We start from the raw sequence: 24,576 nt of genomic DNA, 5'->3' as shown, positions 1-24,576 counted from the left end.
TTACCGTTCAACAGCCGTCGCTGTCAGAAACGTAACCCCGAGACGAGGTCTCCTCGCTAACCCGTGTTCCGGGCACCTTCCTGCCTGTGGCCACCTGGCTGCAGCCCACCAAGAAGTGGCTCCGAAGAGCAGCCTCGCCAGCGTGTGCCACACTCCCGCACCTAATAAGATTCATTTAAGCAGCTTGAGCCGACTAAAGCTGTTCCACTAAGGAGAGTTTTTCCCGTTAAGGGCTTAAAATCTACAACATTCAACCACGCAGGATGAGCAAGCACAGACGTGAGTGACACGGCGCAGAAGGGAGAGGCCGGATCCAGCTGAATTAACCCGTGCAAGCTCCGGTGTATTCAACAAAACACAGCCAACAAAAAACCACCAGCAGGTTATGCCGTGATCCAAGACGACACAAGACTACAGGCCGAACATGGGGGGGGAAAGTGGGGAAGGATAAAACAGAAGAAAATCACAGAATCACAAAATAGTCAGGGTTGGAAGGGACCTCTGGAGATCATCTAGTCCAACCCCCCTGCCAGAGCAGGGTCACCTACAACAGGTTGCACAGGAGCTCTGTTTTCTTCTCGCTCTCCAGGAGTGCCACCACCAGCCAGGAACGCCAGGTCAAGAGGGACAGGTCTCCTGACCGAAGGGCAGGCAGTGCGCTCGCGCCCCGGCAGTCTGCCTGGAAATCAGGTGAGCTCCCCGTGGGCGTGAGGACCACAGACCGGGCTGGCTGGGAAGCAGTAAGCTCATGAGCAATGGATGCCCATCCCCTCGCCATTCAGCACGAAGGAAAGGCCAAGCTGAAGTGCGCTGGAAGCCATGCACTCCTGCTCCACTCGGACGGTCAACCACCCTTCCCCTCTCCCCCCAAGGTGGTTCCTGCATCCAACCAAAGGTGCTCTTGCTGGGAAGACAAATGAACTCCTGTGCTCATAAGAGCCCGTGACACCACCATGGCAAGCGCCAGGAAGAGGCTGGAAAGGGAGAGAAAAGCTGAAAGCACCACACGGAGAAACAAAAGAGGATCCCACAAGAGAGGAACAATGAAATCCCGAACCACAGGCACGGAAACGGTCTGATTTCTCTGTAACAGCCACATCCGAGACCGGCGCAGCTGAACCGCTGCCCCAGCAACGGGGACACACCACGCAGCTCCTACCCTGCGAGCGGGTAGGGAAGGAAAGTCTCTCGCCTTACCGCATGTGGTCGAGCAATCTGGACCGGATAGGACATGGCGTGCGGGGGGTAGCGCGGCTCGGCGGCACGCCAGCTCTGCGTCACGGGCTGCGTAGATCCAGACATGTCGAAAGAGCAGGCGCGGCGGTCGCTGCTTCCAAATCACCGACAAAGGATTAGGAGAGCCAAGAGCTCCTCTTCATCATGTGTGTGCTTTTCCACGTCATGCAACAACTGAAAGCAAACGGGAAAGCAGCAGGTTAAAATTCAGTCAACCACAGTCCCACGAGACAAGCGAACATCAGGCCTTGGGTGATCACCACCAAAACCCGACCGCCCTCGCAATTCTCCAGCAGCCCCATTTTCCACTTGGCAAACACTATTGCCAAGTTTTTGCTGTGGATTATTCTTACCACAGAGAAATCCAAATGTAAGACTTATCCCAAATCCACCCAAATGTAAGACTTATCCCAAAGGCTCCAGAAAGCCTTCCCCCAGCACCAGCAGGACCAGGTCTGCAAATCGCCGGCAACCTATTTGGGCCCTGTGGATCCACGTCTCCAAGTCTCCTGGAGATGAGTGTTATTTTGAGGAGTGACTTAGTTCCCAAAAACACAAGCTGGAGTTCTGGCACTTTGGACCTCTGACACGAGGTCCAAAGGCACCGGGTCCCTCCTTCAGCCCACCTCTTTCCCCATCCATCCTTTCACACATCCGCACACGTTTCTTTCGGTGCCCTCCTTTCCGAGCCATGGCCATTTCTGCCGCCCTGAGGTAAGCCCTGATCTAGGCCAGGAGGGACACGGGGCACCGACCTCCCCAGCACAGCCCTCTGCACCCACGGGGCTATGCTAAAACACAAGATTAAGGCACATCACACGCCTCCAGTGCCACGTAAATATTAGATCAGCCTTTCTGATCAGGACCAAGAGCCAGAGAAGACATCGTTGCCCTGAGGGTACTTCCACGAACACCCCTGCCACCCACACGTTTGGTGCTTCACCACATGTTGCAATTCCTCTCGCAGCTGGAACAAAGTCAGGAAAACCAATAAAGTGGGAGATTTACAAGTTGCTGATTTTTACAGATACTTCGCGTAGTTTGTTTGGAGGGGATTTTCAGCCCTGTCTGCATTTCAATGAAAAAGTAACAAATGTTTAAGCGCTGCCCTTCATCACGACAGGTGTAAGAGGCGTTAACCATTATTCTCATATTAATGGTTAATAAATTCCCTCGGCTGCCTAGGCTCAGAGGATGCTTCCAGGACCAGTCCTGGGCATGAGAGCTGCATCTCCCCAACTCCTTCTCCCCAGGATACCTTCTTCACCCCACACAACTCTGAGCACACTCTCACGCCTCCTCCCCAGCTGCGGTACACATTACATATGGATTTCTGCAAGGTTTTTGGCAGTATCAAAATCATAGAGTCATAGGATACCAGGTTGGAAGGGACCTCAAGGATCATCTGGTCCAACCTTGTTTGGCAAAAGCAGGGTCTAGACAAGATGGCCCAGCATCCCATCCAGCCAAATCTTAAAAGTGTCCAAAATCCTTCATCAGCACACCGGGAGCAGCGGAGAAAGAGCTTCCAGCGCCATGAGCTCCCCGGCAGCGTCTCCCCACGCTCTGGTGGTCTCTGCACGGGGAGCACAGCCAGCCTGAGCCAACGCAACCTCAACTGAAACAGCAGTTGGTGTGTACAACAACCAAAAAAGGGGGGGGGGAGGGGGGGGAAGAGGAAGTTTCTCTTTTTATATTTTTTTTTTTTTTTTTCCTCCAGTGAGACCACAGATCAGCCCGTGCTGACAAACCACGCGCTATCTGCTGCAGGCAGGCACAGCACCGCCGCGCCGGTTTGCCGGCATCCACGCACTGCTCACCAGCCAGAAATAAAATCAAACCAAGGCAACGGTCTCCAGCAGGCTGGGCACAAGCACGGCGATAACAGCAGGAGGAAAGCAGCCTAAGGAGGCCCCCTGACAAAGGGTTCAAGTTTTAAAATAATAATAATAGTTTTCCAGCAAACTCCCATTAATGCCTGAGGATGACAGACGTGCAGAGACACCTCCATGCTCCCGCCGAGGGTCAGCTGAACCTCTTCGGCAAAAGGTATTTTGCCAAGGTACACATGGGAAAACACACAGCAAGGTTTGGCTCGCAGGGCAGGGAGAGAGGGGACAACCGGGTCCCCTCCTGCTTTCGGCTCACTCCCTGCACTGGAGCTGGGATTCCCCCCAGCCCTGCACCCACACATCCCCGCTGAGCCCTGGGGCGCCCTACCTGCTACCCTGGTCCCGGGAAGTACCGGTGGCCTGGGAACAGCCCGACACTCATCCCGGACAGGGCCAGCCTCCCCACGCGGGAGCTTGGCGTGCTCGGTACAACCCACCCCCGCGGCAGGAAAGCCCCTGCGCACACGGGGGAATTCAGAGGCACCCAGAAGGCGGCCGGCACGTATTAATACTTCCAGTATGACTACCCCACTTCCCCTTGCGCTTCCGACTGGACGCGATCTGCAGTGCCGATTCCCACTCAAAGCCGGGGGCCGTGCCGGGAACACGCGGTTCGACACCCACCCTGGTCCCCTCCAGGGACACACCACCGCCCTCCAGCCCCCCTGCAGATGCCAAGGTTGTGCCCACAATGCTCTCGAGGGCTCCAAAAGCCTGCTGGGATCTGCAGAAGTTTAAGGTACTTTCCTAATAACAGATTCAAACTTGGCCGTCTTGGCTTGCAGTCACCTAAGAGTTAATTACTATGTGTAAATATATATATACACGCATGTATATACACACACTCCAAGTTGGAGGGGCCCAGAGCCCTTGGCAGCTTTCATCAAGCCAACTGCTTCCCGGAAAGCTCAGCAGGTGGAGCAGACCATGCCATGGCAGCTGTGTACAGTGAAAGAAATGAAATAATGAAATTATTTTCTTTTTTCTTTTTTTTTTTTTTTTTTTTTTTTAAACTCGTCAGATCAGAAGTTCAGCTCTGAAACAGCACCAAGTGCAAAGCAGCACGGTGTCAAGCTTTGAAACAGTTTAAAAGCTTTTTGCTTCTGTCTGTGCAACCATCACAAAGAAACAGAAAAAATTAACGCTCTACTACAGGGATACACACACAGAGGGAGTGAAATTACAGGGGCCAACAAACCCTCCTGCACCGAGGCACAGTGCCTGCGAGCCGTGCTGTGCCGGTGGTGTGCACTAAACACACAAGCAGGACCACAAAAGGTTTATTTCCTTACCAAGGGCAGCAGATAGCACCTCTGCCTCAACAAGAAGCCCTGGAAAGCCAAGAGTAAAAATCACGTGCTTGCAAACAGATGAAGCGCTGCCTGTGCATTTCCACACGGGCAAACCACGGAGCAGCAGGTCGCCAACAAGATCTCAGCACAAGTCGAAGGCCCTGGATGCTCTCCACCACAAGTCGAAGGCCCTGGATGCTCTCCACCGCAGCTGGACTATGGGCTGGAGCCAAATGAGGTCACCAAAGCACTGGGGCAGCTCCACAGATGCCATTGCCTTAGATCCCATTTTTTACGCTCCATGTGCAAAGAAAGGAGCTGCTGCAGCATGCCCAGTCCAGCACCGCTCCAGGGAGCAGGAGGGTCCATGAGCAGCCGCCAGCAAGGCGGTGGGTGCTCCCAGTGAGGACCAAACTGGGAGCATAACGGCTCGCTGGGGATGTATTGGTGCTGGTTCGTAGCCGGGTGCAGCTGGGATGCTGCTTGGCCGGCTATCCCCAGCAAATTATACTGGGGTGCCTCCTCATCAGCGACCCTTAATTAATTATCATTAAGAGAGTAATACAAACAATAGGAGCAGATTAACGGAAATAAAAGAGAAATAGTGCAGCTACGCTCTTTAAATCTTTAAGATCGAACTGTTCGGTTCCTACTTTTCTCAACTGATTTTGATGAGGAACAGACATTGTCTCACAGGAAAAGTATTTCCCCCCCGGTTGGAGTCTCCATCAGAGACGGTTTTATCCGCAGACCTGCGTTAGCCATTACAGTGCTAGGTACGAGGAGATTTACAGCCTCTGATTGGGAACAGGAGAAAGCCGGAGGTTACCGGCAAGCCCAGCACTGGGGCTACAACACAGACCTGGGGAGGATGCGAGAACCCGCGGAGGCTCCTGCACCCATTTACTTCCACCTGCTTGGGAGACCCCCAGGATCCTGCCCCACTGCTGAAGCCCTCAAAAACACCACCTTCCTCCCCCCTGCTGACTCCATTCACCAAACCACCTCCCCTCCTCCTCTGCTTCTCCTCTCCATGTGCCATTTACTACCTCAAATCATTTCCCCATCACCTGTTGTCCCTAATTTACACCACGAAAGCACTCTACGAGCCACTGCAGGTTGCTGCAGGCTCGCCTGCACACAGAGGAGCTCTGCCCGAGCAGCCGCCAGCTCCCACCAGCAAACACCAGCTCAGCACAGCCCTGGCTAACAGGGTGTGCAGCGCTGGGCCAAGCAGCCTCGGGTCCAGCCCAAAAGATGGGCACAGATGAGCTCACGATGCCCCACAGGGATCTACAGCTTCACCATCAACACTACTTCGACACAGGGCTGTAAACTTCACAGAATCATAGAATGGTTGGAGTTGGAAGGGACCATAAAGGCCATCGAGTTCCACCCCCCTGCCCTGGGCAGGGACACCTCCCACCAGCCCAGGTTGCTCCAAGCCCCGTCCAGCCTGGCCTTGAACACCTCCAGGGATGGGGCAGCCACTTCTGCATTGGTCCTTCAGCCCAGCACAAGCACACTTTGTTACAGCCAGGACCGTGCAAAAACCCCACAGGTCTAAAAATTAAGGCTTTGCAATTAAATTGAGTTGCAAAAAAAAAATAATAATGTAATTGACCTCATTCAACCCACTTGTTGCTCTTCAAAGTTAGAGGCAGCCCTCCCCATTGGCTTCACACTCCTCGGGGAGAGCAGGATTCCCAGGTGAGGTTCCTGGCTTGCCGCTGACACAATATAAATGTGGGCGAGTTGCCGTAATTACCCCATGCCTTAGTTCATCTGTCTGAAAGGTGAGAACAAGACACTCCCAGCTCACAGAAAATACCGGTTTCTCCGTCCTCATAAGAGTTTTAAAGATCCCAATGAAAACACACAGCTCAAGTTCAAAATAAACTTTTTTTAAGCAAGGACATACTGCAATAAGATTAACAGACTATTTTGTTTCTTAAGTCCAGAGTAATGTTACTCAACTTGTGGTCTATGGACCATGGATGGTCTACAGAAGACGTTAGGAGGTAGCCCACAAAATGACTGCAAAAGACCTTATTAAAAGGCAACAACTAGTACCACCATGCTACATAGACAAGGCAAATAAGGAAAATGCTGCTAGAACTCACCAGGGCACATTTAACTGAAGAGTACTGACAAAGCTAATGTTTAATTACATTAAATAATGCAAGTTTTTGGAAAAAACAACCGAGCCATCTTTATCCAAATGCTAAATACGTGACAATTTTCCTCCTCAAACAAGAAAAAAAGAAATATATACTCCAGTCAACTCGGGTATTTCGAAAAAAAAGTTAAGGAGACCTTTGTTTACAGTGCTTAATTAATACCGAGCTATAACACTGACCTCCAAGAGACCAACCAACCCATCACGCTTAAAAAACCCCAGCACAGACTTGTGTGTGGCACAGCAGAAAAGCACATTGCCTGTCAGCAGCTGTCCCACGGCCGGTAACGGTACTGACGTGCCATGCAGCTCTAGATCAAATCCAGCCCTCAAAAGCAGTTAGGAGATTTACCCACACTTGCTTTAAAGAGTAGTGGAAGCAAAAATAATTAAGATGTGACAAAAATGGGTAGAGAGACGTTCCTAAGAAACGCACCACAACGTAACGGTAATGGATTTGTCTAATCAATATGTGCATGAAATTTTCTTGGAAGACAGTTGACATTATACACAAATATTTGTATGTACTGTATCTATTAAGTCCTTTCAGTAAGAAAGCAGGCTGTCTGCCATAAATTTAGGGCTCTATTCAGAATAACAAAGACGGCAATGTCAGTGTCTGCAGCCTGGGAATCCACAGTAGCATTCAATCTCAGCAGGGTACAGAGGTTTTAAATTAAAATAGCAGCCCAGGGTCAACAGGAGAGATCAGGCACACCCTGGGCTCCGTGGCACGGCAGAGAGGTTATTTCAACCCCAGAGGTCAGGGCTTGTACCTGCGTGTGACCTTAAAGCTTTTTTCTTGCTTTGGAAGACTATAAAAGCAAAGCCGGGCTCGCAGCACCCCGTGCATCATGGCCAGACCCTGCGGTTCCTCGGGTGCGCCCCAAAGAGCGGTACCTGAAACAGCTCTTGCCGGGTTCCCCAGCACGCTCTGAGGTCCGCCCGTTGATAGCAGCCCTCCTCCCTCTCCTCTTTTGGCCAGACGACTTGTGAACTAGATTAATTTCCTAGCCTGACTGACGGTGCGGATGCACAAGCAATTACAGCAGCAGATCTGGGGGAAGAAGGGGTGTTGCAGCACCACAACGGAGCAGCCCAGGGCAGGACGCTGCCCTTCTAAGAAGGTACAGCCCTTCCTTAAGGCCACAGAGAGGATGGCAGCAGCTGAAGTCTCTTGCCCTGGTTTGCTGCCTCCTTGCTGGAAGCCTCTAGGCTGCATCAGCTCTCCCACCACAGCGTAGCTCCACGCAGAACTGGTTCTGATCCCTGATGAAAGGCGACTTCTCTGCCCGGCTCCTATCGCTGCCCGAAGCGGCAAAGCAGGATTTGCCACTTGCATTTCTCCTTTTCAATCTTTCCAAGCTATTTTGGGCACGGGACCAATGTTCAGCTCTGCCCCGAGACAACCTTTGCCAGCTTTTGTGTGCAGATCTTGGCATCGCAGCCACGCGGAGCAGCCCCGGATTATGCCCAGCCCCGCTCCCGGTTGGGTTTCGAAAGGCGGATTTGCCAGAGACGCTGCTCTCGGCAACGACACGGCGCTGGCCTGGTGCTTCTGGCAGAGGGAATTGCGTGCTCGCTGTGTGCTGCTCACAGCCTCCCGCCAGACCCCCACCCTCTGGACCACCATCCGATTGCTTGGGAGCAGATGAGACATCCCCACCACCAACACCCCTCGTCAGAGGAGCGCTTGTGATGGATCTCACACAGTTTAAGCACCATCCAGCCGCCAGCAAAGAGGCTGCAAGTGACCTTGTGATGGCTCCCGGATGGGCACATGTGTGCTTAAGTGAACAAGACTGACCCATTTCTCTTTGCAGGAGCGCTCGGCTGTCACTCTCCAGCCGCAGGGATGCTGCCTTATTAAAATGCACGAGCCACACACCAAGTGCCAGCCTGGCCACGGCGCCAGCATCAGGTCAGCATCAGCTTGGCTGGCCTGAGCCTTTGCTTTTCAAATCCTGCCATAACATGCCTCTTGCCCTTTGCTTTCCCTACTCATAGAATGGTTTAGGTTGGAAGGGACCTTAAAGATCATAAGAGTTCCAACCCCCCTGCCCTGGGCAGGGACACCTCCTACCAGCCCAGGCTGCTCCAAGCCCCATCCAACCTGGCCTTGAACACCCCCAGGGATGGGGCAACCACAGCTTCTCTGGGCAACCTGCACCAGGGGCTCACCACCCACAAAGAATTTCTTCCTAATACCTAACCTAAATCTCCCTTCTTCCAGTTTGAAGCCATTCCCTCTCATCCCATCACTCCATGCCCTTGTAAAAAGTCCCTCCCCAGCTCTCCTGTAGCCCCTTTAGGCACTGGAAGGGGCTATAAGGTCTCCCCGGAGCCTTCTCTTCTCCGGGCTGAACACCCCCAACTCTCTCAGCCTCTCCTCCCAGCAGAGGGGCTCCAACCCTTGGATCATCTTTGCGGCCCTCCTCTGGACCTGCTCCAACAGGTCCATGTCCTTATGTTGAGGGCTCCGTCGTTGACTTTTCCTCTCCTAATCAATTAAAAAAAACAAACCTTAAGCATCTCCTGCTTTTGGAAGGTGAGACTGGAAAAAAAAAAAAAAAAGAAAAAGAAAAAAAGCAGATGACCTGTGGATCATCTGGAGGGCGAGCTTGTCAGCAGGGATGCGATGGCGGAGCTGCTCCTGTTACGCAAGGGCATCGCTACTCCCGTGCCAGGGCACCCGTGGCCGCGCAAACCCATTCCCATGCTGCTCCACTGGGAAGCAGAGAGGGCCGGCACACACACGGCCGCACGCAACCCGCAGCTACTGGCTGGCAGCTGCAGGCTAAATGCCCAGGAGGGGGACACTTCAAGTAATTAAAGATACTGACAAGGAACAGTGAAAAAGAAACCCACACTTAAAAAAAAAAAAATAAGGGGGGAGGTGGGATTTGGATCCATGCACAGGCCATTCATGGAACAAAGGAGTTATTTTAAGTCTAGGCTGGAAACAGAAAACAAATTAGACCATGCGAGGCCTTTGTTGAAGATGATCTGCAAAGACAAATGGAAGTGCCTGGAGAGGAAATTAAAAAAAGACCAAACACGAATCGACCCGGGCACTGGGACGGCAAGGGGGAAACGAGGGCAAGGGGGAAACAGGGGCGAGAAAAAGGGCTGGAAATGCCCCATTTTCTGATGGAAGCTGAGCCCAAAGCTCCAGATAGAAAAAAAAAAAAAATGCACGAGTTGTAACTACAAAACACATCTGCTGGGTCAAGATGGACTGTGCGAAGGCACAAACCAAACCCTCCTCCCGTTCTACCCAAACCCCGGTCTGGCAGCCTGAAAGGCTGCAACGCTCGCCCCGTACTGCCACGTCCACCCGGGATCCAGGGCAATTTTAACCGTGGAGCCAGTGCAGGCAGCCTGTTCCAGGGCCAAAAGCTCCTTCTCTCCCCACTCCCAGACCCCCATTGCTCCCCGTTCCCCTCCCCGCACGCACTACACATCATCTTTTCCACTTCAGCTGTCCCCCTCTTACATTAAACATGGGCTTAAATATTTTAACTGTTACGCAGTGCTAATCTCAGTTTAATAAACGCACACAAGCGACTTTAAACGAAGGAAAAAAAAATCTGCAATTCCTTGCCAATGTGCAAGAACAATACAGTAACCGTACGGCTATTTTAGCCACGCTCCCAAGTACATTAAACACCACATTAACAGCCATCGCTGTAAGAACACACCATTCCCTACACCCATTTGCAGCTCCCAGGAGTTAACCTAACCCCCCCCACTATGCAGATAAACAAGGCTTTTAAAATGCAAGGGAGATTACAAAGCACCTGCGAGATTTATTTATATATTTCGCGCAGAACACACTGCTCATTTGATTTTCAAACCCTTCAGTTCATCTTGCTGCAGAGACAGGTCCTCTGATGTCTTGGGCGCGTTCATGAAAGGTAGGGGAGTCATCTCCTCGAGATCCTTTTGTTGAACAAATTACTCAGCTCAGGAGTGACATTTTCGATTATTTACATCCTGAATAAAGAAGGGAAATTCATTTTCTGGAGTTCCTAAGATACGTTCTTTGAGGTGGATTGTACTGCTAAACATTTTCTCCTTTCGCACGTTCCCAATTTCAAAGACGACAAAACATCTTCGCCTTCTAAATTATTCCTTTTCTTTCATGATCCTCTAATGATTCAGAAGTCTAAACTTCACACAAGGATCTTTGAAGAGCATCGACTGCCAGCATAAAAGCTGAACTATTGTGACAAACTGCACGATTTAATGCCTCCATAGGAGGAGATGTGCAAAGGAACAAAATTACCCTAGGGAACAGAAACAAAGCCTGCAAATAAATTAAATGACCTGTAAACCAAGGTACTCAAAAATATATGAGATGCTATGCAGCTGCGACATAAAATATCACTAAAGAAGGGAGTCATCTGGGAGTGGAGCTCTTTCAAACTAACCCGTTTGGCTCCAGGTTTGCTATGCAGTCGCTGTACTGACCCAGCACATCGCTGCACCTCAGCCGCAGGAGGGGAACTTAAGTAACGCTAACTCCATCGCTTGTGATCGTCTGTCAAATACCAGCTCTGAACCCTCCACCGGGCCTTTCTCCTAACATCCCCCCGGGTAATTACTAGCAGATAGAGTCAATTTTCAGCCCAGGTTAATAACCGAATTCCAGCCATTTGTTCCTGCATATTGCTGCAGCTTTCATTTCTCCCCAGGAAAAGCGATGAGGAGTTCAAGCTCGCTGGTGGCCCAGCGAAAGGAGCTGCTCATTAGTTCGTAGCAGATCAGCCGGAGAGACAGGTCTAATCGGTAGGAGCCATAAATTGGGTATGTTACGCTTTCCTTGTCTAGGTAATTAATAGCTTCTAGACAGAAAGTCAAAGCCTCTCTAGAGGCACTAAAAAAAATTTCAACATTTGCATACGACGCATAGCACCTCGCAGAGCGCTGGACAATTTGCAGCGAGGGAAAGGGGACAGGAGAACATCACCTCCACACCTCCTCCGCGCCCTTCTCAAGTACCCCCCCAACACAAACCAACAGCCCATTTCAGCAAGAGCCCCGGCACGCAGCGAGCGCAGTGCGAAGGGCTTCACCCCTTCCGCATCCACAGGGGAGTCTTACCCTAAAACGAAGGAGTCTCGCGCAGCTCCAGCTCCCTCCAACCCCAGTCAAAGGCAAACGGCGCTTCGCAGGAGCCCAGCTTCGGGTTATGTTTCGACACACAAACTTGCGAAGCAGATGGGGATTCCTGATGTGTTTAATAACTGAATCCGCGCAAGTAGGCAAACGGGATTTCAGTGCTTCCCTGCCAAGCTCCGTTCTGCTGACAAGAAGCTGTCCAAAGCCGTCAGGCGGTCCCCAGCAGATCAGGAGCCCTGGCTTTCCAACAGGACAGTTCTCAAGCTGCAACCTGCTCAGAGCCTTTTTAATTTGCCTTTCCCGGGCTTGGAGCAATGGTTTCAGCCTGTCGTTTACAGGCTTCCGAGAGCCTACGGACTAGTTTGAAGGAGTCCTTGAAAGGTGCCTGAAATTCACGCTACACAGATGAGACACATCTCGAAGGCTCCGCTCTTCCACGGGGAAGCAATCGGCACCAGCAAGATGGGATCAGAAGCCTCCGGCCTCCTACCTCCTTGTACCAGAGGAAGGGGAGAGTTTTGCCTTGTTTCCCAGTAAAATGCCCAGTCCCTGGACTATCAGTCCACCCTGGTTCACAATTGCTGAATACAAAGCTATTTATTAATAATAATTATTACTACTTAAAAAACCCCTCCGCTGCCAACATCAAGCTACTCCTAAGATGACTCACTGGCCCAATTCACTGCTGCCGCTGAGCGGGGACAGCGGGTACCTCCCATCACCCTGCACCTACCTGCCCTGGGGCTGAGGTTTCAGATGGTTCCTCACCCTCCAAACCCTTCAGTCACAGGGCAGAAACACAGAAACACCACGAGGGAAACATCTGACACAAAGCAACCCTCACCAGCTGGGAAGCACCTCTCACGGGCAAACACAAGCTCTGACACAGTCTCATTTAGTTTGGACAAAACCGCTCTGGACAAAAGCACTGGGGATGCCAACGGAGGGAATAGCAGAGTCGCGCTCCCAAGGTCCAATACTGCTTTTGCGGAGTAACAAATTAAAGCATAATTATCTTTCCAGAGTCCATCTGGGGGGTACTTAAGGATGTTTCCCAGCACCTTCATGCACTGAACTTATAACCTTGATGAAGGCCTCAGATTTAAATTAAGGTGAACTCTGGTTACCCACAGCAAGGAAAGACACGGCATCTGAAACTGTCTCTGCCAAGGGAATGAGTTTCCCTTGGTATCAAGTTGACGCAGGACAGCTTACACAGGGACAACTAAGAGGATTACCATCCCCAAATCTCCATCACCTCTGCTTGGACAGCTGAGCTGCTCATGAAACAACTGCAGTCAACAGCCCTGGAATTTTAATGGGAGTAGCCAATGATGGTGGATTTCACTTAAAATAGCTGCGGTCCCCATGAGGACTCTGTACTGAGGCACAGACGAGACAGCCGTTCCCACTGCCCCACGGGAGCCCTACAAACCCCCCAGAGCCCACACAGGGAACACGAATCTGACCAAGCCACCTTCCCCTGCTCTTCACACCCCGCTCAACCTCTGCCACCAGGCACAGGTTGTCAGTAGTGGTCCCACACAGCAGGCGAGGTCTCCCAAATGGTTGTACGAACAGGAATCTACTCGGATGCTGAGACTTTGCAGATCCTCCTCTTGGACCCAGAGAAACTTGCTGTGGGAAACATCCTGGAAAACACACTTCTCCCAGGGAGAAGATAGCACAGAACTGAAGAGTCAAGGAAAAAAAAATTCAAAACAAAGCCCAGTGCTTTTGAGATAGCCAAGAGGCAATAACGGAACTCCAGGTGTAAAGCCACCACAGCAGGGAGTGCATGTGTGTTCCTGGGGTTTGGTTGGGATGGGGGATTCCTTATTTGTTCAGCTTTTGAGCTGCAACATCCAGAAGGATTCACACCAGTGGGTACTGATTACAGCTCAGTAGGCACAAAAATGCCACTTCAGACTGGAAACACAGCAAGTTTCTGTATTTCCCTTGAAAATCCTATAGTAGATTAAGAGGTGAAGGTGCTTTTGGAAGCATTAGTGTGTCCATTTGTATTAATGTCCATCCTGTGGACATTAATACAAAAAGTACGGTGTACTTTAGAATCTTATAAGGAATGTTTAAACAAGGAAACCCTGAGAAAAGGGGTAACTCTCCCATTTTTACATTGTACAGGAATTTTTATGGATGAACATAACCACCCACACTTCCCCCCTCCCCCCCCCCTCCCCGCAAAGCTCTGTTGCATGCTTTACCCAGGAAATTCGGTCTGCTTTAATACAAAACACTTGACCACAATTTCAACCGATGCAAGAACTGCTCGCCCTGCAAAAGGAGCAATGTCACCCTCCCAACAGTTGGGAAATAGCGGGTTTCCTACGCAATCACTGCCGGACTCTCCCAGTGCTGCCAGAGCCTCCCAGCAGCAGCTCCAGGGTGCTGCCTTGTGGGATGGAGATGACCCCAGTGGAAGGCTTCTGACTGACTTAGGCAGGCAGGATAGGGAGCTCCTGAGTCCTCCTCCTACAACTCTGGTTTAAGGGGTGTGGAATGGCTTAATTATGCCCCTCAAGGCAGGAAGAAGTCACTTGTCTTTAAATACTCAGGCTTTTATTGAGTTAACTTGTTTTAACAAGGTCAAGGCTTGAATGGTAAACTCTTACCCTAAGGGGAATTCGCAGCTTCCCCCCCTCACAATTCATCGGCATCCACCACAACTTATTTCTGAGCCCTGAGTTAAAGTTACAAACTTTCCAGACAAAGAAAAAGAAAAAAAAAAAAAAATCGAGAAAAAAAAAAATCAAGCAGTCAGAAAGGGTAAAAAACCCTTCACTTTCTTTGCCATCTCAGAGTCCCAGAGAAGCACCAGGCACTCGAGCACAGCACCCACACACGTCCCCGTGGAAGGGGCTGCAGGCAGGGTGGCCGGGAATTGGGAGGACAGCGAGGCGGCTTCGCCTCCTGTCACCTCTGGCCCAGGGCAGGGGTGAGCTCCGGGAACCCCCTCAGTTTAAATCCCTGTGGTCTCACAGTGAAAACAGCTGCAGAACAGCCGGCTGGGAACTGAACAACCAGGCACAGGCCACTGGAGCCAACCCCTGCTCCCCGCATCTCCTACAGCACCGCTGGTTACCCACTAGTAGGAAATATCCAGAAAAACAAATAAACATTGCAGGCAGATGCTAGAGGTAAGCAAATGAATGTTGAATTGTATGACAACACAGAAGAAGAAATACACATTGCAGCCTTTTCTGAAATCACCTCCCCAGCCGCCCAGCTTGAGCCCGAAAAAGGTTTCCCAGTTTTGTTTTCACATCAGCTGCCACCAGGGCAAGACCATTCCCACACCCCGTGAAGCCCCACGCGCTCCTTTACATCATCAGCCTCACCACAACATCACCACGTCTTACAAGCTCAGCCTCCCAAGGAAAAGCACACCGTCACCTCTTTGAATGTACGCCGCTCACCAAGGCAGATCATGCAACCACGTGTAGCACAAAGTCACTTGCTAGGCAGGAGCGGGGACAGCTTATAGATTAGCACATTAAACCAACAGCCCTTCCTTGCCAAACTTCACCTCCTTCCTACGGCCCGGTGAGAAAGGCAGGGCTCCAGGGACACACATCGCGCAGCCTGCACTGGAGAAGTCGTACTCATTGTCCACTTGAGCATCCCTCAGCAGTAGTTACTGATCTGAGTAAAAGTGGTATCATTCAGAGAAAAAGCAGTTTTAATTTCTCCATGCAGGAGTTTGCACTGGTTTGACTGAATTTGCTTTTAAATCAGGTCTGCTTAAACTGGAGCAGGTTCCCTGCTGCGATTCAGATATCCCATTACACAGCTCATCCCAGCCGCCAGCTCTGTACGGCTTGAGCAAATGGAAAGTTGAGCAGTCCATGGAAAAAATGCTTCTATACACAGACAAAGGCGGCAGACTTTTTTTTAAAAAAACAAACAAAAAAAAACCACACAAGTCCCCTACATTTTTGTATATAGATTTTACCTTTAGTTTTCGGTACTTGAATACATAAAGGTAAGACCCAGGAAGACAACATACTTCCAGACACAAAGTACCAGGCAGAAGCAAGAGCATCGCCTGCGGGCTCTGTTCTTGAACAAGCACAAAACAGACTCATTCCTTGCTTGGAGCAGGGAGAGATCATTTTATCGGGGTGCTCGATGCCGGTACTGGGTGATGACAGATTACACAGAGCAGTAACACCAAAGCAAACAGGGTCCGTCCCAGCAGAGAGGAGACCCACAAGGTAAACACGCCACGGCCCCATGGCTCGCCTTAAGGGAGCAGATTGTATTTCTGTGCCACGAAATGCACCTAGAATAATCTGTAAGAAGGTACTTAAAACTTCAACACATGTAAAGCCTAAAATATAATTTCTGTCAACCTAATAGGCATTACAGGTCCACAGTGTATTTTATTAGCTAGATGCTAATGGAGCTGCAATAGATCAGGTCACGTTTTAAAAGTTACAAACAGTTTATAAAGGCTTACTCAATCATTAAATAGGTGTTTTAATAAATGGCTAAATCAATCATTATACGCCAGAGCTCTAAGTGAGCTATTGGACTTTATAATAATCTGCAGTATCTCCAGCTGAGGATCTCATACCTACCTATAAGACATCGTCACGTTACAGACCTGAAGAACAGAACACACTAACTATCATTTCTTAACTATTTGTACGTAGACTTTAATGTAAATATAGGCCATCCATGGTCACATTTCATGTAGGCGATGTTAAAAATACAGATGAAATGTTGCGGAGAACTAAAAAGTGGTCCTTTGGGATGGCACTGGAGAATATTTAATAAAGTCAAAAGCTGCAGGCTAATTTCCCCTGAGAGTTCCCGTTTTGAAGCTGTCGCAGTGAGAATCCATCACAGACGGCACCGATTCACCCACACCAGAGGAAAAATCCTCTTCTTCCCTCCTCACTGCAACCACCAGGATATCACCTTCGGTAAATGGAGGATCTCTGGATTCCAGAGTGCTGCCTACAGCCTAACACTTCCCAGGTGCCGCAAGCACGGCTGGTGAACCTCACTCCCGCGCTCCGCAGGCTGCAAACCTCAGCGTCAGCAGCGACTTCCAGGGGCTGCCAACATCCCACCGCGTGTGAGCATCGGAGAGGAGAGAGGGCATCTCTCTGCTCAGATGCTCGCTCAGCTTGGAGGAAGCTCCTGAGCAGCCCGAGGCTGTATCCAGCACTAGTTGCCCCCGGCTTGGAACGATGGGGACGTCAGGAGCTGCACGCTCCAGCTCTGGAACCCGCCGTGGGAAGCCGAGAGTTTGCTCCACTGACCCAAAGAGAAGCCGACACCTGGGAGCAGCAATTCCCATCCTTGCTTTTTGGTTGTACGCACGAGCAGCCTGTGCTCTCTCCTCCAAGGGAGGGACTTCTAAAGCAGGCAGGCGAGGTGGCAGAATGAGCCTCACATCTTTAGATAGAGATCTTAACACCAAGATATTCAATGTAACATTTCTCAGGGGAGGGGAAAAAAAAAACAAACAAAAACAAGACCAAACACACAATCAAGTGCACTCCCACCATCCTCCCCAGCAAGGAGAAACCAGATGTCTCACCTGAGCTCAACCTGGGACTGCTACATGTCTGGGAGGGACAGGAGGAGAAATGGCCAATTGAGCAGAAAGGAAATATCTTCAACTCCAAGAAGACAAGGTCTCTGCCAACAAATGCACCGCCAGTTCCTCATTTGTTTTACAGAGAGACGTTAAAAACAATAAGTTCAGAGGCACGCAGCTGGAGCAGATGTTTCTAATTCTTCACTGCTCACGAGCAGCAGCTCTTCCCCTCCTGCTCACCCACCTACCCTCCCTGCTGGCATCCACTGGTGGGAGCGGGATGGAGCGGGATGCCAAGGGATGGAGCAGAGCCCTTCCCCAGTGCCAGAGCCATCCCTCAAAGCTCCCACCCCAGCCTCTCTCACAAACCTCCCTGGGATGGGTGGTGATCAAGCTCTTCCCCTTGCTCCTCCTCATCATTCGTGCCAGGTAACCTTTGTAAATACTTCTTAGCAATCCCAAAAAAGCAAGCCAGGCTGCAGGAGATGCAGGGAAGTCTGTTTAACACAGACTGATGCATTAAAATAACCCACCTCCTGCGGCACCGCTTTTCTCTTTGGCACACCAACCTAAGGGTTAGTTACCAGGAGGTGTTCAGATTTCAAAGTAAAACTGCTAAACTGTAAACCACTTCAGAAGTCTGTATCCCACCCATGTGTGCGAAGGGGAGACGGGAAACACATCCTGTCCGCTGGTATAAAAAGATGATTTCAGGTCACTGTCCCTTATGCAACGAGAGCTACTCAGCCAGGATAAGATCAGCCACTAAGCAGGATTACAAATTCATCTTCCCTCAGTAGTGCGATCTTCCACTAATAATCATATCATGAAAAATAATATAGAAAATATTTTAAGAATTGCACTTTGAGTCACCAGCAAAACACGAAATGCTTGCATGGCAAAAGGCAAAATCTTGTAACTGCAAGGGGGATGCAAACCACCGAGGGGGAGCACAGATGCCGAAAACAAAACACCACAACCCTGGTGTCACCAGCGGCACGGGAAAACCCCGACACTGCAAGTCAAACCAGCGGGGCTCAGTTCGGAGGGAAGATGAGAGGCATCACCAACTGAGCCACCCCGAGAAGCCGGGATTGACACGCTCCGCTCCCGATGGTACTTCTCTGTACCTGTAACTTACACCTGGGCAGCGCCGTCCTGCCCCAGGACTGTAAAAATCGATACAAACACAGTCTAAGATATCCAACCCCTTCAGAGGATTAAGGGCAGTTGTTATATTCTCGCTCCCAGCCCCAGCCACACGCTCCCTTGGGCCAGCATTGCCTTCGCTTGGCGTAGAGCAGAGGCAGCTCCAGGAGCTAAGCCGGCTGAAGACTCCTCTACACCCACCCGGTGTAGGTACAAAGCTTTAAACCAACGTTAAACTTGCAAATAAACTTTTAGAGACCACAACTGAAATGTATAAGCCTCTACACTAAGATCCAAATCTAGCGATTTTGAGTGTGGACCAGAAGTATTTTCCAAAATACTGCCAGAAATTAAAACCTAGATATGCAAATAACAATTTAGGGATGCAGACTGCCCAGTGTCCCATCACCATTTGCACAAAGACTTCAATCTCATCCCACTGATCGCTGCACCAGGCAACAGTGGACTACTCCATCAATGACATCATTGGCAGATTTGATTACAGTCCTGATTACATCATCCACCACAAGAGATTATGCAGCTTTCCAAATGGCACCAGCAGCTTCTAAACAGCTTATGTAGAGGAAGCCATGAAGGACATATATATTTAAGAGGTCTCATGTTGTTCATTTAAGGGAAGAAGTTTCAACGCTATCTTTTAGAAATATCAATACACAAAGTATTTTCACATGCCCTTGCTATGTTAGTGAGCCAGCACGCGCTTGTGAGAGTATTTTGGCTGCTGGAAAAAACGAGTTATAAACACACAAACTCACTAGGAGTGAAGGACCCTGCACCAAGGCGGCCAAGACTGAGACTGCGTATGAGTGTAACCAAAAACGTCCTCGCTGGTCACAGGGGAATGGGCAACCCAAGATTTGCCAAGTGCACAATAAGGCATGTGCGCACTGAACCATCTCTCTCTCCAGGATGGGAAAAATACTTAGAAAAGCCTATTTAAATGACTCCCAGCAGAAGATAACAAAGTTTAATAACAGGAACTCAAATGAGAACCAAGCACCCGTTACAGAATCTGGCACTATGCGGCTGGGAACAGGAGAAGGACAGTGTTTCGTTGTCCCCATGCCACACACCAGCGTTAGATCTGTCACGGGTAGCTGCTTCTCGCTCAGCCTCCCCTCCTCTGCGCGGACTATTTGCAGCAACAGCATTAGAGCACCCATCAAGCAGATGCTTAAAAAATGCAGAATGACGTTCAAGTGACATCTATCCATAAATCAGCCCAAACCACAAACATCTGAAGAAGATTTTCACTTAATCCAATTTACTGTAATCTCTCTCTTTAGTTAAAATGACAGAAATGTCAAAATGGGACTTTACTCCTCTGTCAAAGCATCTCGTGGTGAAAAGGAAAATAAGCAGGCTCTCACACGCAGCACCACTTATTAGGTTAGAAATGTCAAAACTGTACTTTGATTCTCACTATTAGCAGTCACATCCACATGCTGTGCCCTTCTGTTTCACTTCATTTCCCCCAAAAGCGAGCGCAGAGCATATGCTTGACGCCAGGCAGCATCTAGGCAAAAATGCAAGTTACCCATTTTTTGTTTCACACCACCTCTCCGCTCCTCTCCGGCCGAGGGCACGCAGACCCTCCCCCAGGGTCTCATATCCCATATAAGCAGTCTTATTTACCTCCAAGGGGCTCGGGAAGACTGCCTTCTGCTGCTTCCAAGAAATAAAACAACAGTCCAACCCTTCGCAACAGACCAACCTTAAATTGCTTCCCCCCATCTCTCCAAGTTAATTAGCAAACAGGATAATTGACTCTCTGCCCAGAGAGCACGTGAGTGTCCGCATATATATTTCTGTGCGCAAATGTGCATCTCTTTCCCCAACGGTCACAAAAATTCAGTCATTATCCCAGAGTCCAGGCAAGTGAAAGAAAAATACCTACTGTCAGGAATGGGGTCTTCATGCATTATTTAACGAGAACTCTGTTGGCAAAACTGGTGTTGTTTTTATATAAAAGCTAATAGAAATTGTACCTCCAGGTGTCAAAACACTGATGGTAATTCCTGCTGCCTCAGACATCTTGATGTTTCAATTTTAGCAGTATGAGGAGCCTGCAGGGAATCCAAGAGGGTAAAGTGCTTGTACTCAAAGAGAAGCAGAGAGAAGGAGAGCCTTTTTATTTCTTTATAAAGGGCTCAGGGGAACAGTTCTACTCACTGGAATTATCAGATCTGGTTCCCCTGCTCCTTCCCTTCCTTGAAAGAGGAAAGAGCAAGATAGGCTAACAAGGAGCGATTGTATCGTGTCGACAGGAGGAAAAAAAAAAAAAAAAAAAGAATCAACGAGGCTGCTAAGGAGAAGCACAAAGACAAAGAAGTGAACAGGGGAGATCGTTGGGGTGCAGCAGCACAAGAGCAGCTGCAATTAATGGGATGCCTAAATAATTTCCAGAGAACGGACAAGCTGTGATAGAACAGCATTTTATTATTTTTGTTAAAGTTTGTGCCTAAAAGCACAGCAGCACATCAGACCGTCGCCTCAACTCCCCTCCCTCACTAACTTCCAACTGCATTTCACCTCCACCCTTGGTGTCAGGAAAGATCAGAGCCGCATCTCCCCCTGCAGAAGACCAAAGCCGACGCGGGGAAGCTTGAGGCTGCTGACACTGATGCACCTACAGCCCTCGGTGCTTGTGCACATATAGAACAGCCACCTGCTAGCTTTCCTTTTAAAAAAGGATGTTAGTTCCCCGCATCAGCAAATAGAAGCATCTCCCAGACCTTCCTCCCAGATCTTTACTGTCCTTGCAAAGCACTGCAGATGCTGGCTGATCTACCAGTCTTGGTGCTTGTCCTCAGCTCAGAAACCTCCAAAGCTGCAGATGACATCTCAACTGCCTCCTCCCTTCCTCTTCCCACTTCTTAACCTTTTCACAGCTTCCTCCAAGATTCACTTTGTATAAGCCATGGTCCCAGCGGCTGCCCACCTCTGAAACCCACTGCTGAGAGGCAAGGGATGGCTGCGTACAGCACCCTACACCACAAGTACACTGGGGGAATCACCCACAAAAGCAAACCCACGCTTCTGCCCAGTGCAGTGCTTGCCGCCAAGGGCTTTACGAAGGTATTGTAAAGCCAAGAGCGAGTGCCCATCTCTCTTGCTTTCTCTCTTCACTATCTGCACACCTTCTGCCACCCCACAACTCTTTCTGACACAGCAAATATTTGATTTCTGGACTGCAGCACAAATTCACTGACAACTTACACCCCTTTGGGCCAACTCCGAGGACAGGATCATGCAGAACAGACTTAGCCCACTGCACCTCCCCCAGAGTAGCGATGGGACTATAAAAGCTAGAGATGCATAAAGCATCATCTCCCTGACCACCCCTGCAAGGCACAGCAAACTCCGGCCAAATCAGAGCCATGGCAACAGCAGGAGGCAGTAAGCGCGCCCTTCCAAAATTGCAGTCATTAATTTATTATGGCACCTCTGAAACAGTTGTTTCAGGGCAACTGCCTACCTTAAAACCCCACACAGTCCAGGCCAGCATCCCCAGGCACCCCAGCAGAGGCTGTGAGGAGCAGGGTAGATCCCCACAGCGCTCAAAATCCATCCTCCTGGGCTGAGGCTTTCAGGGAAGCCCCTAGGACCGCTCCACGGTCTGGGCACTCCCATTTCCGTATCACTTCCACCACAGAGGAAAGTGAAATCGGGACTGCGGCTGGGGGGGACACAGACAAGGAGAAAACAATAGCTGAGGAATTTGCAAGCAGCTCAGCATGGCGTTCAAGGGGGAAAAAAAAAAAAAAAAATCCAACAACTTCTCCAGGCAGCCACTCGGGCACGGACACAAAGGTCTTGGAGAGATCCTTCATTGGGTCGTGAACTTTCGCAACCCCGTTGCAAAAACAGTGCTGAGGAAATTCCCAAGGAAAAGTAAATGGATGCAAGAGCGAGCCGCAGAGTGCCAGAACTGCCGCTGATCACATTTCACCTAAGCATGTGCCCAGCCCTCCACACGCACGCCTCTTCCACCTGGCAGCCCAACCACCCTCCGGACCCGCATCTGACACATCCCAGGTCCTACCTTGCACTGGCCACCCTGGAGCATCGCAGGGAACAGGCAGGGACCAGAGGGATCTCCTCCCACCCAGATCTGCATCCTGCAAGGTTTTCCCGGAGCCCTCCCCACTCACAAGTCCCGCTTAGGCATCACTCACAGCTCGCTAAGATTTCAGGGACTGGCGGTTCATCACTCCCAACCGCCCCGAGAGAGACATTTGTTGCCTTCTTGCTCCTCCAGCCATGTCTCAGTGCGTGGTATAAACTTTAAGAGGCAATGACCTCATCGTAGCTGGGAAGAGGGAGGCGGGGGAATTGGCTACTTGCCACCTTCTCATTTTTCACATAAAAAAATAATAATAATTTATGAGCGAAAGGCCATTTTATTCATTAAAAAAAAAAAAAGTCCCATTAGAAGCAGGAGGTCTGCCTTGGAGTGCATCACTTGTACAGCAGCTCCTGGCGTGGCAGCTACATGCGGCAGTGCGGAGTGGGACCCCCCCGGCACCCCTGCTCCAAGGGACAGCCCCCGCACCCCCAGACACCCCACTGCTCCACCGAACACTCGGGAAACATTAGGCTATGGTATGAGCATCTCCTCTCATCTTCGTTAAGGCTGACTTCCCCTGTAAGAGCAGGGAGGGACTTCCAACTCCCTCTAATTTGTAACTCCTCCAAAAGGGCAATTAAATAGGCAAACCGTAGCTGGCGACTGGGATTTGGGTTCAGCTCTGTGGGATTAGGCCATCAGACAGGGCTCTGCAGTGAGCAGTAACTGCGAGGCATGTCATTAATTCTGCCCAGACATGTATCGCACCCTATTTCTGAACGCACATATAGCATGTGTGCGGCGCTCTGTAGACGCAGGATACACGAATCCTGCATACTCACACATTTTATATACTCGTATTACTTATGTTATAGATTCACACATACATTACTCATAGCTCTTAAGAACAGAACATACAGTTCATCTTGGCATGAATCCCAGAGGAAGAAAAAAAAAAAAAAAAAGCCTTGCAGTAACAAATCTAACTCACATTGAGTCCAACAGCATCTGTGGTAGGAGTTAGAACAGTATTATGGATCATTAAATTATTGAATTATTTTGTATAACACACCCATGTGTCTCAGATAATGCCAGTCAAGCCTGCTGTTTCAAGGGACATTTCCCAACACGAAGCGTGCCACCACTCTCCCAACTTTTTGCCCGTAACTGCTGAACACATGCAGCAACTATGGGAAACTGTGGAAAAAAAAAAAAGCAGTTTCTTTCTGCCGGGTGCGTTCAACGACCCCTCACGTAGATCAGTTCCACTGAGGCGCCTATATATGTCAAGTTAGGGCCCAACCACGTTCATGTGGGACTAATCCCTAAGGAGTGGGCTATCTCTGAAGACAAGCATGCTAGCCAACGCCACGCTCCGCTCTCTAGAGTACACTGGCACAGCAGTAGGGATCTTCAATCTGTACACACCATACCACAACGGCAAAAGGTCAGATTACCACGGACCGGGAATGTAACTCCCTGGTAGGATACTGTGCAATGAAGGAAAACGTAAAAAAAAAAAAAAAAAAAAAAAAAAAAAAAAAATCCCAGCACACTGCAGCTTCTATACACCTTTGTAACCTCCACAGCAAGTTTGCCGCTTATCAAAGCCGCCTTTCTCATAGCCCCTCCAAAACCGGGCTTTGTCCACTCTTAGGAGCTTTACACCCACCGTCAGAGAGATTTAAAAAGTCACAGTCGTAACATTATTCTCACTTACTGAAGGAGAAATAAGCACAACGAAGTGAGGCACCGCTCGCCCCAGCTCGGGCGGCAGCGCCACTGCCCCGCTCCAGCCCTGGCGTCCCACCCGCAGCATCCCACCCTCGGCTGCGGCTTTCCAGCGGCACCAAAAGCACGATCCCACCATCTCTCCGCCTGGCGAGGGATTCCCACTGCACCAGAAGCATCCTCCCCGGGACTGCAGGACCCACAACCCTTAGAATCAGCAAAACCACCCGAACCTCAAAGTTTTGCAAGCCGAGTTTACCAGCAGTAACTCCCTCTATGCAACAGCCAGCACAAAAACAGCAGCTGCAAAC

The 24,576-nt window shown here is 50.1% G+C and overlaps 1 protein-coding gene across 1 annotated transcript in view; it reads right to left on the bottom strand.

The window, feature by feature from the left end:
* Positions 1-24,576, bottom strand: part of NCOR2 (nuclear receptor corepressor 2) — a 258,054-nt gene that overhangs the window by 180,636 nt on the left and 52,842 nt on the right. Inside the window, exon 2 of the mRNA XM_082491424.1 lies at positions 1,198-1,410. Coding sequence (XP_082347550.1) covers positions 1,198-1,302 — 105 coding nt within the window. The 5' untranslated portion in view covers positions 1,303-1,410. The remainder of the gene's footprint in view (positions 1-1,197; positions 1,411-24,576) is intronic.

Source organism: Vanellus vanellus (assembly GCF_965231255.1).
Source record: "Vanellus vanellus genome assembly, chromosome: 16".
Taxonomy (NCBI): domain Eukaryota; kingdom Metazoa; phylum Chordata; class Aves; order Charadriiformes; family Charadriidae; genus Vanellus; species Vanellus vanellus.
The sequence above is the reverse complement of the archived record's forward strand: the minus strand, read 5'-3'. Positions and strand labels throughout refer to the sequence as shown.